The following is a 14,826-nucleotide window of genomic DNA, read 5'->3' on the forward strand; positions in this document are numbered from 1 at the left end:
ACAAAGTACCTCTCTACTTAATTGATCGTTTAGTACTCTTTAAGAAAGAACCGTAGGGCTCATAAATACAATTTAGAGTTACATCCAAGGTATTTTGAGCTCTCAATTCTTCCAGGTTTTAAGAGATAGGGATCAACTTTTTAGGTCTTGGTGGTATTTATTACAATTCCTTTCCTACTGCATTTCATAATGCAGAGTCCCAGAGGAATCTCAGTTATGTGGGGATTATTATGTAAATAGAAAAGTCAGTAGTTGCAAAGCTATTAAAGGTAGATAAAATTGTCCATAGGGCGAGGGCCTTGTGCCAAGATGGTAGCTCTGTTACTTCAGTTCCCATCTAGTTAGAAAAAAACAACTGCTGTCAGATAGGAATAAAGATTAAAGTAGTTTTCTTTAGTTACTCAAGTATATGACATGGAGGAGAGACTAGAAACAAGGTTTTATTGAGTTTACTTTTTTCTCTGTCCTTTGAAAAAGAATATACAAATGTGTGTGCCATTCCTCTTTCAGTAATTTCTCCACCTCCCTCCACCCTCAACTGCATTGGTTTAAAACAATTTTGTTAATAACGTCTTGAGGTTTATACATTTCCTATTCATAGCATGGGCTAGGGCTTTTTTTTAGTTGGGCCCGAAAGACAAATGAGCTGTGCCTTTTGCAAACCTTTTTGAGTATATGACTCATCTCAAGCTCAGCGTTAACTCCTTACTGGTCGAAATCAAGAAACCTGAAAGGAAAGGCTCCTAGCTTCCTCTTTGGCATACGGAGGATTCAGACTTGGGTGAAAAGCCCACATGGACTGAATTTCAGGAACTGCCATTGAGTTGAGTGGTAAAGCTTGGCCACATGATGCTTTTGTTTATCAGTCAACTGTAGAATATTATTATGAGAAGACTCTAGAGAGTGTATTCTGCTGATAGCAAATAACCTTTAGCTGGTTAGAGAGGTCTTTATTTGGGGACGGTCTTGGTTTACAAGTATGATGCTTCTGCAGTCTTTTGGGAGGAGGTTAGCTATCTAAACTCTTACCTGGAAGACTGGGATCCTTAAAGCCACTGGGTTGGCTACTTATCTAGAGGGAATCAGAGCCTATGAAAGGATCTCCTCAGGTTCCATCAACCTGTCATTCTTCCTGGAATGCAGAGGGGTTCTGTGGTGTCTTGAAGGCTGCCAAAATGCAAACATAAAGAGCACTTAAGGCAGACCTCATAATGCTCCTTCCTGTCTGAAGCCCAAGGTGTAAGTTGCCCTTTCCCTTCCCCCTTTACAAACAAGGCCTTTTGCCAAGAATAGCACAGCCCACCAACTGAATTGGACCGGCTGCACTCCTGAATAAGAGAATGTCAAATGCAGAGAGGTTTTCGTTTTACAGAACTGAGCTGGGAGATTTATGTTACTGTGGCGGTATGAGTACAAAGACCACGAGGAACTGGAAGCTTCTTGTCCTGGTAACATCCTGAGCAGAGCATAGGAAAAGAAATCAGATTCCAGCCCATGGTAACTTTGGCCAAAGGCTTGGAACATCACCTCCTCAGAAAAGCTGGATTAGTAATCCCTGCTGTGTTTTAGTGGGCTGTGGTTGTAGACCTGTACCTGCACAAGCATTCAAGGCTGTGGTTTCAGGTCCAGACTTCCCAGAACAACAGTTGGAAGGCTGCCTTTTGAATGAAGACGATGTCAATACCAGGGGTGGGTACAAGGGATCTTCTGCAAGCCCACAAGATGAGTGAGGGCAATACTGGGGGCCTGATGATGGTGAGGTTGATGAACCCATCTGTTCAGGGAGAAAGTTCCCCTCCCTGGCTTTTGTTAGCCCTTACACATTGGTTCGACGGGCTGCATATTCTTGTGCACTGAACAGCTTGAAAACAGCACAATCCCCATGGCACCTTCTCAAGACCAAGTCTGACAGATCAGGCTGTAAGAGCAACAATACAACTACAGTTCAAAAAGACTGGAATGTAACTAGGAACCTCCTTTCCAGACAGCCTCTGGCAATACATGCACAGGCCTGGGCAGGAGGCCAGTAGGACAGCAGAAGACTCCAGGGTCCAAGCTCCAAATCCTCTGGAGACACTGATTAGCAGGTTTCTGGTTTTTGTTATTATAAAAGTAGAACGTAGTCATACATAATTTGGTAAACGCAAAGGTAGAAGGAAGCATGAGTCATTGTCTCCCTACCTGAGAAGTTGAAAACAAGTGGTTTCAGGGGAAGTGGGACTGTAGGTAATGGACCAAGCCCAACAATTCCCAGTCAGCTGGGGCCCACAGTTCAAACCAAGTGTAAGGTCTCATCGGTTTACAGGGTGACTCAGGCAAACCCGCCACGCCAGTGCTAGGGCAAAGGCCATGTTCATGGAGAGAGGAGCATATCCACAGCCTTCGCAAGCCCCAGACCCTAGATACAGGTGGTACAGGGGTTCCAAGGCACCTAGTGTTAGGGGAGGACTGCAGTGGACCTATAAGCTCTGGCCACCTGCTGACCCCCACACCCCCATCCTGGAGGTTTTGCTTCTACCTCCCTCTCGGACTGCCAGGCATTTGATTAAGGCTGCATCGCTCAGTGCCTGCTGCCATTCATTTTGTCAGCATAGCTACTGAGTACTTAATGGGTGCCAACTCACATGTTTCGCCCTACTCCACAACTGCAACTGATGTGGTCTGCCCTTCTGCAGCGCTGGGGATGGAGCCTGGTCTTGTGGGGGTCCCTGTGGGTGGTCATTTTTCTTTTGTGTAAGTTTAAGTTAGTTGAAACATTTTGTTTTCCCAGCTTGGCCTCAAAGGGAGAGTAGGGTAGGAATGAAGCAGGGAGAGCTCACTAAATGCCAGGTACTTAAAGAGAAATTTTTCTACTAAATCCTCCAATAAAGATCAAAGTAAGAATCATCCCCCACTTCGAAGATCCCTACACCAAGGTGAAGTAAATCAGGAGGAACGAATTACATGCCAGTTCACATCTAGGTTCAATTAAATATTCTTAATATGAGAAAATACCAAAGAGAAAAGAAAATGCAGCTCCAGCAGTGAGATTTTGGTGCTAGGATTCACAGCAAAGCAAGAGCTTTAGTCAATAGGCCCAAACAGTTCAAGGTTAACCTCCTTACTGTTAATTGCCCTTTCACTAAACCAGGGGAAGATGAAGACCTGCCTCAAGATGCCCTAGCAGCATTTCTCCCAGGCACGTAGGTTGGAAGACCATAATCAAGGCTATTTTGGGGTCGTTTGCCTAATTTTCCTGGGCTGGGAAAGAAGGATGGGACCACCTGCGTTATTTCTGAAGAGCTGTCCTTGCCTGACAGCACTGTCAAGGAAAGAAGCTCTGGTTCACATGTCCATGCCTAGGATATGTTAAGAATTATAGCTCTAATGGGAACCTAATAGTCTCAATTTTTACTCTTCTTTTTTGATTCCGAAGGCAATCTGTTCGGTTGGTGTATTCTTGTTACCCCCACTTCCTCAGCTGGTCCTTGTCTGTGGGCAAGGCTTCAGGCCCACCTTCCTCCCTGAGAAGACCACATATGCAAAGGACTCTGCCCCTAATGCCGGCATTGTGAGAAACTAAACCTAAATGAGAAAGGCAGCCAACATACTGCCACCCCTAGACCTGGGAGTCCTAACTTGGAAGGAACAGAGTAAACTTTGGGGAAGAAACAAAACCTCATCTGGCTTGCTTTTCACTTAAATAAATGAATAATTAGGCTCTTTTGCTTGCTCTTTATTTTAATGAAAAGCCCAGAAAGATTCTTTTTCTTCCCAAAGGAGTTTATATATATATATGTGTGTGTGTGTATATGTATATATATATACATATACCTTTTTATATATTATATATGTAATACATATTTTTGTAACTTTTTTTATACATATAAATATATAATCTCCATGAGGGCAGACTTTTTTTTTTAGTGTGCATTCAGTATTCGTTAAAGGAAGAAATTTCCAAATGACCACAATCTTTAAATTCTAAAACTCTTGCCTCTTAAGATTTGTGTTTAGTCTTACTCCTACAGAATCAAAAGGTGTCCCTTAACTAGTCAAGGACGGGAGCCATGACTAGATAACATGAACCTCGACTACAGTCCTCAGACTCTAGAAGTTGACAGTCTCTTTCCAAACAAAAGGGTACCCAGCAAAGACTACAGCGCAGCAGAGAAACAGAGTTACCTGACATTTAGAATAATATAAATCTCATTTCAGATGCGACAGTGTGTATTTTCAGTGCCATTTACTACAAATAGCAAAGCCTCAGAGGATGGGCAGTGATAATGAATCCTCCCAATGCCCATGGAATAGGTAAGCCTCAGGTCCACATGGATCCTGGAAAATCCTTGCCTCCTCAATGGTAGACAATTCATCAGGTGGGCTATAGACTCTAGTGAATATTGTAAAAAAGCAATTTTCTGGGTAATATAAAAGGGTATCACGATTAAGTGAGCACCCTAAACTGTACTGTTAGTACTTGCTTCTCACAAAGTCTTGAGACTTAAGTCTTTAACAGAAAAAATGCTCTCTAGTTGTTATTTGAAGGGAACAGTTTACCATGTCCCCTCCTATGATCTCATTTGATCCTTATCCCATGTTGGACAGCACTACATATACCAAGGCCAGTATCTTGCAGTGAGCTCCTGGTTCGCATTAAGAATGGGCCATTTTGCCTATTACGAGGCAAATAACGAGTCCTTACAAGGACTGCTGCAGTGCAAAAATTTTATGATTTCTATGCCACTTTCTATTCCAGAAAAACAAAGGATGAAATTCTAAAATACTGCTTAATTTTATAGATGAGATAGCTATGAAGGTTTTAAAGATGAGAAGAAAAACAGAGACAGCTTAAGCTGAGGAAATAAGAAAACCCATCAGAAAATGGTTATCAGAAAATTTGCTTTTGATAAGTCTTCAAAAATACACTGAAGAAGAATTAGGGAGGGGAGCATGCAATCCGTGCACAATTTAAGCTTGCTTTATGCAATGGATATGCTCCTGACAGGATATTATTATAATAGGGCTTTATCTCTTACAGACAAAATAGGATCCATGATGAGAAACCTGTGAAAGACGCATTTTAAAAGTGAACAGCCCCACTCTGATATTTCCCAACTTGTAAATTTGGTTTTTAAGCATCACCAATTTGTATAGGACACCAGAATAGAAAGAGGCTAGGCCACATGTGAGGAAGAGGCTGAGGTTCATTGAGCTCTGGCTTACCCCTGCAGCATCTTCATCTTTGCCATAGCTCTTTGTGCTAGGTATTTCTATGATCTCCATTTTCCAGGTACAGCTATGGAAAGAAGTGGCTTGCCCAATTATATCAGAGATCTTGACCTCATTTGGTCCACCCTAGTGATCCCTACAGATGAAAGCAAGAAGCTGCACAGAGACGTGGCCCAAGGTGTGATGCTTGTCCTTAGGCTTGAGCAGTGGGTGAGTCTCATCCCACTTGTCTGCTCCCAAGCATCATGCTCCCACAGCCAGCCCTCTTCAGCATTCCTGGTTTTTTAATTACCTGGGTTTACTGGTAGGTTCAGCTAAGAAAGGGTCCACTATCTTATTCACCATTTTCCCACATATGAATTATTCACCAAATATGAATTATTCACCAAATATCCCAAAAGTGAATTCTGCTGTGATTGTTATATTGCTGACCCCAATGAAGTCCCTCTCTCAGTATTTATGCCTGGAGGTAAGTTCTTAAGGTGGGTATTAAATAAATAGAGGGCTCCTGGATGGTCAGTTGGTAATACATGCAACTCTTGGTGCCAAGGTTGTAAGTTTAAGCCCCAAGCTGGGTGAAGAGATTACTTAAAAATAAAATCTTAATGAATGAATGAATGAATGAATGAATGAAAGAAAGAGGGAGGGGATAAAGAACAGATATATTAACTAATGGGAAAATTAACACAAGAATTTCAGAGCAAAACATTGCACTAAACAAGTATTTCTTCAAGGGCTATGTGCAAGGCAGTTCCTCAAGTCAGGCTCCTTCCAGAAAAAGAGAATGTGGGCTTTACTCAGCTGCTGGGAGACCTTCTAGAAAACCTATAAATCACCTGACTGCCTGGACCAAGCTGTGGCATCTGGTGTCCGTTTTAAAATCAGGCCAGATGCCTTTTCATAAGCTGCCTCTTCCCATGAGCTGGTAGGTACCTGAGGCCTATGATTTGATTCTCGCTCGTCTCTTAAAAAAAAAAAAAAAGATGAGTGTGTATGGCAGTGGCCATAAACATGGCATAAACTTCAGAAAGAAATAAGGAAATAGGAGTGCCTGGGTGGTTCAGTCGGTTAAGTATCTGCCTTCGGCGCAGGTCATGATCTCAGGGTCCTTGGTGTCAGGCTCGCTGCTCAGGGGGAAGTCGGCTTGTCCCTCTCCCTCTGCCCCTCCCCCCTTCTTATGATCTCTCTCTCTCCAATAAATAAAATCTTAAAAAAAAAAAAAAAGAAAGAAGGGCTGGTTTGCCTCAGTGCAGGGGAAAAAGACCATAAAACAATCAGATTTGAAGATACATTATTGAAAAGTCCAAAATATAAAATTCACTACCTGCAATTATTACAACATAAAAAAAATAGGCATTTTTAACAAAAAGTTTGGCATTCAAAAAGTGAAAATTAAAAAAGAGGGCATGATTTATAAATACATAAATATCCATGCACACTTTTACAATGACAGCTACTGGAAGAATGAGACCTTTTAAAACTCCAATCTAGACAAGATTATCATTCCAACTGCCTCCTTCCTACATGTTGGAAATACCAGGAATCTTAAGAGAGCTGCTGTGGTCCATGTCACATTCATCCCAGACTCCTTTCCTAAGCCTGTAGCTGATGTTGAAAATGTGATGAATCTTCTGCCTTAACTTTGATGCTGGGGGAAAAAAAAAGAAAAGGTTATTTAGCCATGTAGTCCAGCAAATCAAATTTATAAATTAAAATACAGCAGTGAGGGGCGTCTGGGTGGCTCAGTCAGTTATGTGTCTGCCTTCCACTAAGATCATGGTCCTGGAGTCCCAGGATCAAGTCCCACGTGGGGCTCCCTACTCAAGGCGGGGGGAAGAGTGGGGTCTGCTTCTCCTTCTCCCTCTGCCCCTCCCCCTGCTTGTGCACTTGCTCGCTCGCTCACTCTCTCAAAATCTTAAAAAAATAAAATACAGCAGTCATACAATATTTATGTACTACCTAGAAGGAAAGTAGACTCAAATTACTATTTTACTACATACAGAAAATTCAACAAAACATTGAACATACCATCTATTTGGAAGCTAGAGCCTAATTTTTTTGTCTTGACACCTGGGATCTATAAATGTTCACAGTTTAATGTGATAACAGAAATACCTGAAATATAACTTTCTTCGTGGCATGCTTTTCAGTGAAGGATTCTAAAAGAAGAATCGCACAAACACTGTTTTAAATTAAAATCAGTTGAATCCAGGTAGTAATTCACAAGATTTCACATTGACTCAGGATATTTAGGAGATGTGAAGGTTATGTATTTCTGGATTTCACACTATTAGAAACTGTAAATGCATGTCTTCAAATAGTGGCGAACTGAAGCAGATACATTCTTTCTGGGTGCTCTCTAGCACCTTTGGTAAATTTAAACTTGGCTTTAGACAACTTTTAAGCTGGGTGTGAAGAAATCATGTTGGCTGTCACCTTGTACTTGAATGGATTTCCTTAACATTTAGCAGTGCAAGTGAATCAATCTGAGAGTCTTTTTAGTAATCAGAGTTTTCAAGGTATGACCTATTTCCTAGCTAAGCCTGTCACTCCAGTCTTTTTGAGCAATGAAAAAGCAACATTGTTCAGGAAAAGCAAAATATAAGAAGTCTTTCCCCATTTAGGAGAATGCAATATTACCTAAAGAAACCATCATTACTCCAAAGGAAAAGAAAATCCCCTAAGACACCTTTCAAATTTCCCATAGGACAGACCAAAACTACGGCAGCACAGAAGCTGCCACAGCTCTGGCTGCTGCAAGTATGGTCTTTGACACAAGGTGTTGGCATATGATTTACTCCTCCTGAGCACTGGGCGACAGACTGGCCTGTGCAGTCAGATTCAGCTTTTCCGGCGCTTTCTCCTGCTAGCTGATAAAGGGGAAAGGTAGCTCCACTAATGTGACAGGCTGAATTTGTTTTAATGCTCACAAATATGTGCTGCTTTAAAATCACATCTCCTTTCACCATGGGAGTGGCTTTCCCACTACCTTAGAACTTGCCAAGACTGGACATAATGCACAGAAAAGCACTTCTTGAAATGCAAGTATCCTTGTTTTCCTACCTTCTCGTTCACATTTCATATCCAGTCACTTTCCATGCTGCCATTTTCCTTCTTGGATAAAAATGTTCTTAGGAAAAATGGGCCAAGAAATTAAGTTGATAAATTATTTCTATGAGCCAATAATGATAGCTTCCTAGTTAATCACTCCTCTTTCTCCTTAAGACAATGGCTTGGAAATATTAACTCTGACAGTCCTAGTAATGACATCCTTCCGAGTGAGCTGCTGTTCTTTGTTAATTACTGCTCGCTGGATAAAGCTGGTCTACCACGAAGGCTGCTAGTAGGTGCCTAGGGACGACTGTTAGATAACTGAGATTGTTTGCTCAATGTATTTGTATTTGAATCCAAAGAAAAATCATAAACTGCAACTGTTTGATAAATACCACCTGTCAGAGAACAATGCTCATTTCTTTTCTCAGACCAAAAAAATAATAAGAGTTGGATAGACCACAGAGATGTATTTGCCTCAAAACTGCAGAATATATATAAATTTTTTAAAATATTTTTTTAAGATTTTATTTATTTGAGAGACAGCAAGCAAGAGAAGGGGAGAGAGAGAGAGAATGAGCACAGGAAGGGGCAGAGGGGGAGAGAGAAGCAGACTCCCCACCAAGCAGGGAACCCTATACGGGGCTCAATCCCAGGACCCTGAGATCATGACCTGAGCTGAAGGTGGACACTTAACCAAATGAGCCATCCAGGCGGCCCTTAAATCTTACTTTAAAGAAATTATATCCTAAATTACCTTCACTGTCCAGTCTCAAGATGCCAACAACGCCAGGTGATTCATTTCTACTTGCTAGCTAGCTTTAAAACCCACCTAAACTCTAATTTTAGAGCTGAGGATCTATTCTAGGCAGAACTACGACAAACACCTTCAGGTGCATGGCTCAATATCTCGGGTTTTTTTTTGGTATGTGGGCTGGCAATGTTGCTTTATGTTTGACAGCCTCTATTACATGCAAAAACTTCAGGCAAGAGACAAAAGAACTGCTGGGAAGTCCCCATGACTCTTTCCAGTGGCCTCCCAGGGGCTCCTTCAATGGAGAAGGGACAACCTTCAATACCACACAAGTCTGTCATGGCACACATGTCAAAAGAGTCCTCAGGATCAAAGTATCTAGAAGAGGCTTAAAAACTGGCAAAACTCTACATACCCTTTAAGGATCTCACTTCTCAGGATTAACTGAGTTTCATTTTCAGTGGGATCAATAATCTAAAACTTGGCTACTAAGAAAACTTCAGTTTTATCTGAAGGAAGCCCAAACACGCATAATCCGAAAGTGCTCTCGATGTAGAGGCTCCCGCAGGCTTCTTCCAGGTAGCTAGGGGAGTATGACTAGTCTGATGGCAGAGCTGCTTTCACGGATACCAGGTTCATGCCTGAGGACTCTTCTCTGGAGGCTGACACTGTGCAATGACAGTGTCAGAAATGAACATCCCAGGGCAGAGGACCCCTACATTGTTGAGGTTCAAGACCCCTTCACAGTATTAACAGATTCGAGAAACACCCCGGCCCAATACACATACATATATTTCTTCACACTGGTCTAGGGACATGCATATCAATTACAAAACCTCCTTAGTTTCCTTCTGGTCTACGACCCAAACACCATGAAGGGTTCTCAACTCTACAAGTCCAGAATAATCGGAAAGACTATGGCTACATACAAGACAGAGAAGTACAGGGGTGCCTGGGCGGCTCAGTCGGCTAAGCATCTGTCTTCAGCTCAGGTCATGATCTTGGGGTCCTGACTGAGCCCCGCATTGGGATCCCTGCTCAGTGGGGAATCTGCCTCTCCCTCTCCCTCTGCCCCTCCCTCTTGCTCGTTCTCTCTCTAACAAATAAATAAAATCTTAAAAAAAAAAAAAGTATAACAAATTTGACTTAAAAAAAACAAGTTTTATGGATGGCAAAATACCTCTTGGGAGTAAAAGCAAGGACAGAATCACCACACACAGGACGTAAAAGCTGATCCTACTCTTGCCTGGGGAACACTCGGGCAGCCAGCAACTATCTAGCTGCCCCATGACAGCCCCAGGAACCTCACCACTATGGGACACTGATGGGACTGCCCAGAAATTTTTTTTTAAGTATTACATGAGATGATCCAAAAAGTCACAAGCTTCCAATTCCTGACCCCAGATTCAGATTTAAAAAGAGTATTTTTTTTTTAGCAAAACTATTTGAAATCAAGTGGGGTGTGCTATTTGAGACTGAAGTACTTTCTGGGATGCTGAGGTTTCGATTAGTTCCTTGATAACCACACAGAAGGGAACCTCTTTATATGCCCTACCTCCCCAAACAAGACCCAACAGGGGTGAGGGCTTACCTATGTTTCTGAGGATAGAAATAAAACAGGCCTGCAGCCTTTTACTCTATTGCTTTGGTTTTCTGAGCTGCTTTTAGGTAAGCCTATACTGGGTTTCAGAGACAGAAGGACTAAGACTTTAGGTACCAACTCTTTCCTCAAGAAGCTTACAATCTTCTAAGAGACCTGGGCAGAGTGCCGAAGAAACAAACTTTGGATGAGAGGAAGCAATTCTTCCTGAAAAGGCCCAGGCAAATGAGAAAAAGCATGTCTTGGGGCGCCAAGGTGGCTCATTCGGCTAAGTGTTGGACTTTGGCTCATGTCATGATCTCAGGGTCGGGGGATGGAGCCCCACATCAGGCTGTGCACTCAACGGGGAGTCTGCTGAAGATTCTCTCCCCCTCTCCCTCTGCCCCCCCCACCACCGCCCTGCTCGTGCTTGCTCTCTAAAATAAATAAATCTAAAAAAAAAAAAAAAAGCATGTCCTAGGGATGCCCAGCCCATCAACTGAACTTCTTTCTGCCACATTCTCCAGGGCCCCAGCACCAGAGCACCAGGACCCAGATACAAGGCTAAACAGGCAATAGCTCACCATGTAAAGTCTGCAACTTCAGATCAGACTAAGCCCTACAGAACAGGGAACAGCTATATGTGGGCATTATTCCATCTACATTTCCATCAGCAAGTCAGATGGGCCAAATAAGTCTGGTTAGACCTTCACCCACTGGGGTAAAGATGAGTTAATGTTACCAACAAGATTTTTTTAATAAGTGGAAAGCTGTAGCACTCTAGCCAACATTTTCTTAAAAATTAAGCAAAAAGCTCAAAACTTCATAAAAGAAGTTTAGAGGTTGAATTTATTAATTACTCCACCAACAATGTATAATTTAGTTGTTATCTAGTTATGAAAAGGCTTATACCGAGTATAGAGAAATGAAAGTGACAAGGCACTTAAGTGTCCACAGATAAATGAATGGATAAAGAAGATGTGCTGTTATACATATATATAATGGAATACTACTCAGCAATAAAAAGAGATCTTGACAGTTGCTACATGGTTGGGCCTAGAGTGCATTATGCTAAGCGAAATAAGACAGATGACGATAAATACAGTATGATTTCACTTATATGTGGAATCTAAAAAAACAAATGAACAAACAAAACAAAACAGATTCATAGATACAGGAAACAAACTACTGGTTACCAGCTGGGGGGTGGACCACAGAGGTGAAGGGGATTAAGACGTACAAACTTCCAATTATAAAATAAATTAAGTCATGAGGATGTGATGTACAGCACAGAGAATACAGTAACACTGTAACAGCTTTGTATGGTGAAAGATGTGTTACTAGATAATAAGTGGAAATTATTTTGTAATGTATAAAAACATTATGATATACACCTGAAACAAATAGGATATTGTATATCAACTGTATTTCAGTAACAAATTTTTTAAAAAGTTTTTTAAGATTTCATTTATTTATTTGACCGAGAAAGAGTGCACAAGCAGGGGGAGTGGCAGGCCGAGGGAGAAGCAGGCTCCCCGATGAGTAAGGAGTCCAATGCGGGACTCAATCCCAGGACCTCAGGATCATGACCTGAACTAAAGGCAGATGCTTAATCAACTGAGCCATCCAGGCATCCCAAATTTTTAAAAAATTTTTAATGAAAGGGCTTAGATCCTTGGGGAGTAAATAGTATCCTCTAATACGTAACATAAAAGCAGGGGCCATTAACTTGATACCATTTCAAATGCACTTAGAAAACCTGTTTACCTTTTTCATTAATTCACTTCTGGTAGTAAACTGTGGCAGGTCTTCCACTTCAATCCCATCAGCCATTTCCATCACTTTGTCTAAAAGGTCTTTGTTGTAACTGCACAATAAAAAGTAGTAAGATAAAAACCTTGGAGGAATCACGTGTTACTGTGGGCTAATGAGAAACCACAAGTAGCTCAACTCTTAGCGTTCTGATGTGATACTACATGGAAAACGGACACATGCTCAGCAGCGGGTTAGGAAACCCTTCTTCTGGCTTGTGGATTCAGAAGTGGCTATAGGAATGCCAACAGAGCAGGTGTTTCAAGACAAAACAAAAAAGATTTATAAAAATAGAGACACTGTACATCTGGCAGTACATATTCGTGGATACAGTATGAGGGCCAAAATGTTTTATTTTTTAAACACATCGATACATCAAAAACTAAGGATATACTGTATGGTGACTAACATAACATAATAGAAAATTATTATTAAAAAAAAACACATCGAATACTGGTCTAAAGTAAATAACATCATTTGTTCATTTGTCCAATTTTCTAACATTTTCCTAGTCTTGGAGCCCATTAACCAGGATTTCCCAGGGGCACCCAGAAAACAGAGGAAAAGCCTTTGGCACTGCTTCCCCAAATCCTGTTCTAATAAGCCCAACATCTGAAAACAAAACCAAGTGGCTAAGGGCTGGAGGGAGCATGTGACAAGAGTCAGACAGCCAAAAGGGGAAAAGAAATCAGGACTAAGACAAGTCATCTTACTATCCTAACACAATTTCAGGACACTAAAATAAAAGGATGTGGGAGCTTCAAGATTTAACATCTTCTTCATTGAGGGGGTACAAGGGGTGCCTTATCTAAAGCACTTCAAAAACAGTCCCTTGAAGGCATCTGTTATTTTCATAACAGGAAAGGCAGAGAGGCAAAGGCTGGCTCTTGCTAAGAGTCCAGCAGACTGGGGAGTGGGGAGGAAAAGCCAAAGGCCACAGATTACATCCTGCCATAAATGGTAAAATCCACAATCCTGTCAGAAGACACACGGCCCTCTCTCAGCTCCTTCATAAGTAAATTGGGGATCTCAGTTTCCGTGTCTGCACGTTTGCCATGGGGGTGGAAGGAGCCAAGACACTTGAAATGTACTACGCAAAGGTGATGGTTTAAACTAACAGTATTAATACAATTAACAACGGCATTTTAGCGCCATTTTGAGCTCTTGCTAAATAGCAGTCTGTGCTAGGTGCTTTTTTTTTTTTTTAACTCTTTAATACTGCAGTCATCACAACTTATTTTCCCAATGAGGAAACTGAGGCTCTGAGAGGTTAAATGTCTTTCCAAAGAGCTGGCTAGCGTGGGAATCAGCCACAGGCTGGGCCAGTCCGGGCGGGAGGTTGGGGGCGGGGTCAGCACTGGGCAGGGGTCAGCCCTAGGAGAGGGCTGCGGGTCTGAAGGCAGGGGACAGGGTCAGCCAGCCCGCAGGGGTCCGCACCTGCAACCCAGGAAGAGGTGGTTGGCCCACACCATGGAGAGGGACAGCAGCTGGTCCAAACGGCCACCGCCATCGGGTGGGTCGCGGTAGTCGGGCAAGTGGCGCAGGATGAATTCCATGCGAGCCTTCCATTGCTTCTCGCTCTCCGAATAGGAGCGGAACTGCTCCGCGAAGTCGGCCGCCTGCCGCACCCCCGAAACTAGCTCCTCCACCGCGGCAGCAGCCTCGCCACCTACCATGGCGCCCTCCGCCGCCGAGAGCCGCACCCGCCCGCCGCCTTCCCGACTCGCACCGCGTCACCTCCCGGCGGCTAGAGGGGCCCCGGCGGCGCACGACTGCTCCGGAGGACCGGCCTGGAGCGCCCTCGCCGGGAGCGGCGGCCTCGTCGGCTCCATCCCCTCAGACCTCCACAGCCCGCTGCGCATGACGTGCGTCCACCTGGGGGCCGCAGGGGCCGTTCTCCGTCGACCCCGCGGGGAACCGGTAGGGAAACTGAGGCCCCGAAGCACAAAGACGGAATGCCCCTCTCCCGTTCGGCAGCTTGGCGCCAGCCAGAGCTGTGCTGTGTCCTTGCCCTGGGGGCTCCGCGGGCACCGGCCGCACACGAATGCCCTCAGTTCTGAGGGCTTTATATGTGTATCTGCTCGGGTTCTGTCTTTGATTAATTCTCCCGTAGTCTCAACACCCTTTCAGGTTGTAGCCCGCCTTCCTGGAGCGAGCCGTCCGTCCAATTAAATACCTGCCAGGCCCTTTGCTAAATGCTGGGGATGCAAGAGGGCAAATTCAGATCCCTGGACTAATGAACTTTGCCGTCTGCTTGGGGAGGCAAACATTGGTGAAATAATTCCTTGAGTGAAAAAGTTCACCGTTAGTTGAAAGATGTTAAAAAGGAGAGGCCCAGAGTGTTAGGAGCATGAATAAGCAAGGGACGTGATCGAGACGTGGAGATCCCGGGGAAATGATGCTAGAGAGCCAAGGGATG

General features: G+C 43.3%; 1 protein-coding gene and 1 long non-coding RNA gene across 5 annotated transcripts in view; one reads left to right on the plus strand and one right to left on the minus strand.

Moving 5' to 3' along the window:
• Positions 1–420: 420 nt before the first annotated feature.
• Positions 421–14,151, minus strand: CDKN2AIPNL (CDKN2A interacting protein N-terminal like). 2 transcript variants are annotated; one of them, XM_026507996.4, is made up of 3 exons: positions 13,845–14,151; positions 12,363–12,462; positions 421–6,859 (listed from the first exon to the last, which is right to left on the minus strand). In XM_026507996.4, exons 1-3 carry the CDS (start codon positions 14,081–14,083, stop codon positions 6,848–6,850), a joined length of 351 nt encoding a protein of 116 aa, XP_026363781.1. In that variant the 5' UTR covers positions 14,084–14,151; the 3' UTR covers positions 421–6,847. The 2 variants fall into 2 exon arrangements, with proteins under 2 accessions (XP_026363781.1, XP_048076897.1); XM_048220940.2 differs by having other exon boundaries at positions 421–8,341; positions 13,845–14,136.
• Positions 14,002–14,826, plus strand: part of LOC125282960 (uncharacterized) — an 80,606-nt gene continuing 79,781 nt past the window's right edge. For all 3 annotated transcript variants that reach the window (XR_007190445.2, XR_007190444.2, XR_007190446.2), the window contains exon 1: positions 14,002–14,327. This is a non-coding gene — a long non-coding RNA (uncharacterized LOC125282960). The remainder of the gene's footprint in view (positions 14,328–14,826) is intronic.

This window comes from Ursus arctos, unplaced genomic scaffold (genome assembly GCF_023065955.2).
Source record: "Ursus arctos isolate Adak ecotype North America unplaced genomic scaffold, UrsArc2.0 scaffold_5, whole genome shotgun sequence".
In the NCBI taxonomy this organism is placed as follows: Eukaryota; Metazoa; Chordata; class Mammalia; order Carnivora; family Ursidae; genus Ursus; species Ursus arctos.

Coding starts and splice junctions, on each gene's coding strand:
- CDKN2AIPNL (XM_048220940.2), bottom strand. CDS start 14,083: ATGGTAGGTGGCGAGGCTGCTGCCGCGGTGGAGGAGCTAGTTTCGGGG. Junction 12,463..13,844: donor CACCTCTTCCTGGGTTGCAG/GTGCGGACCCCT, acceptor TTTATTGTGCAG/TTACAACAAAGACCTTTTAG. Junction 8,342..12,362: donor GAAGTGAATTAATGAAAAAG/GTAAACAGGTTT, acceptor ATTTTTCCTAAG/AACATTTTTATCCAAGAAGG.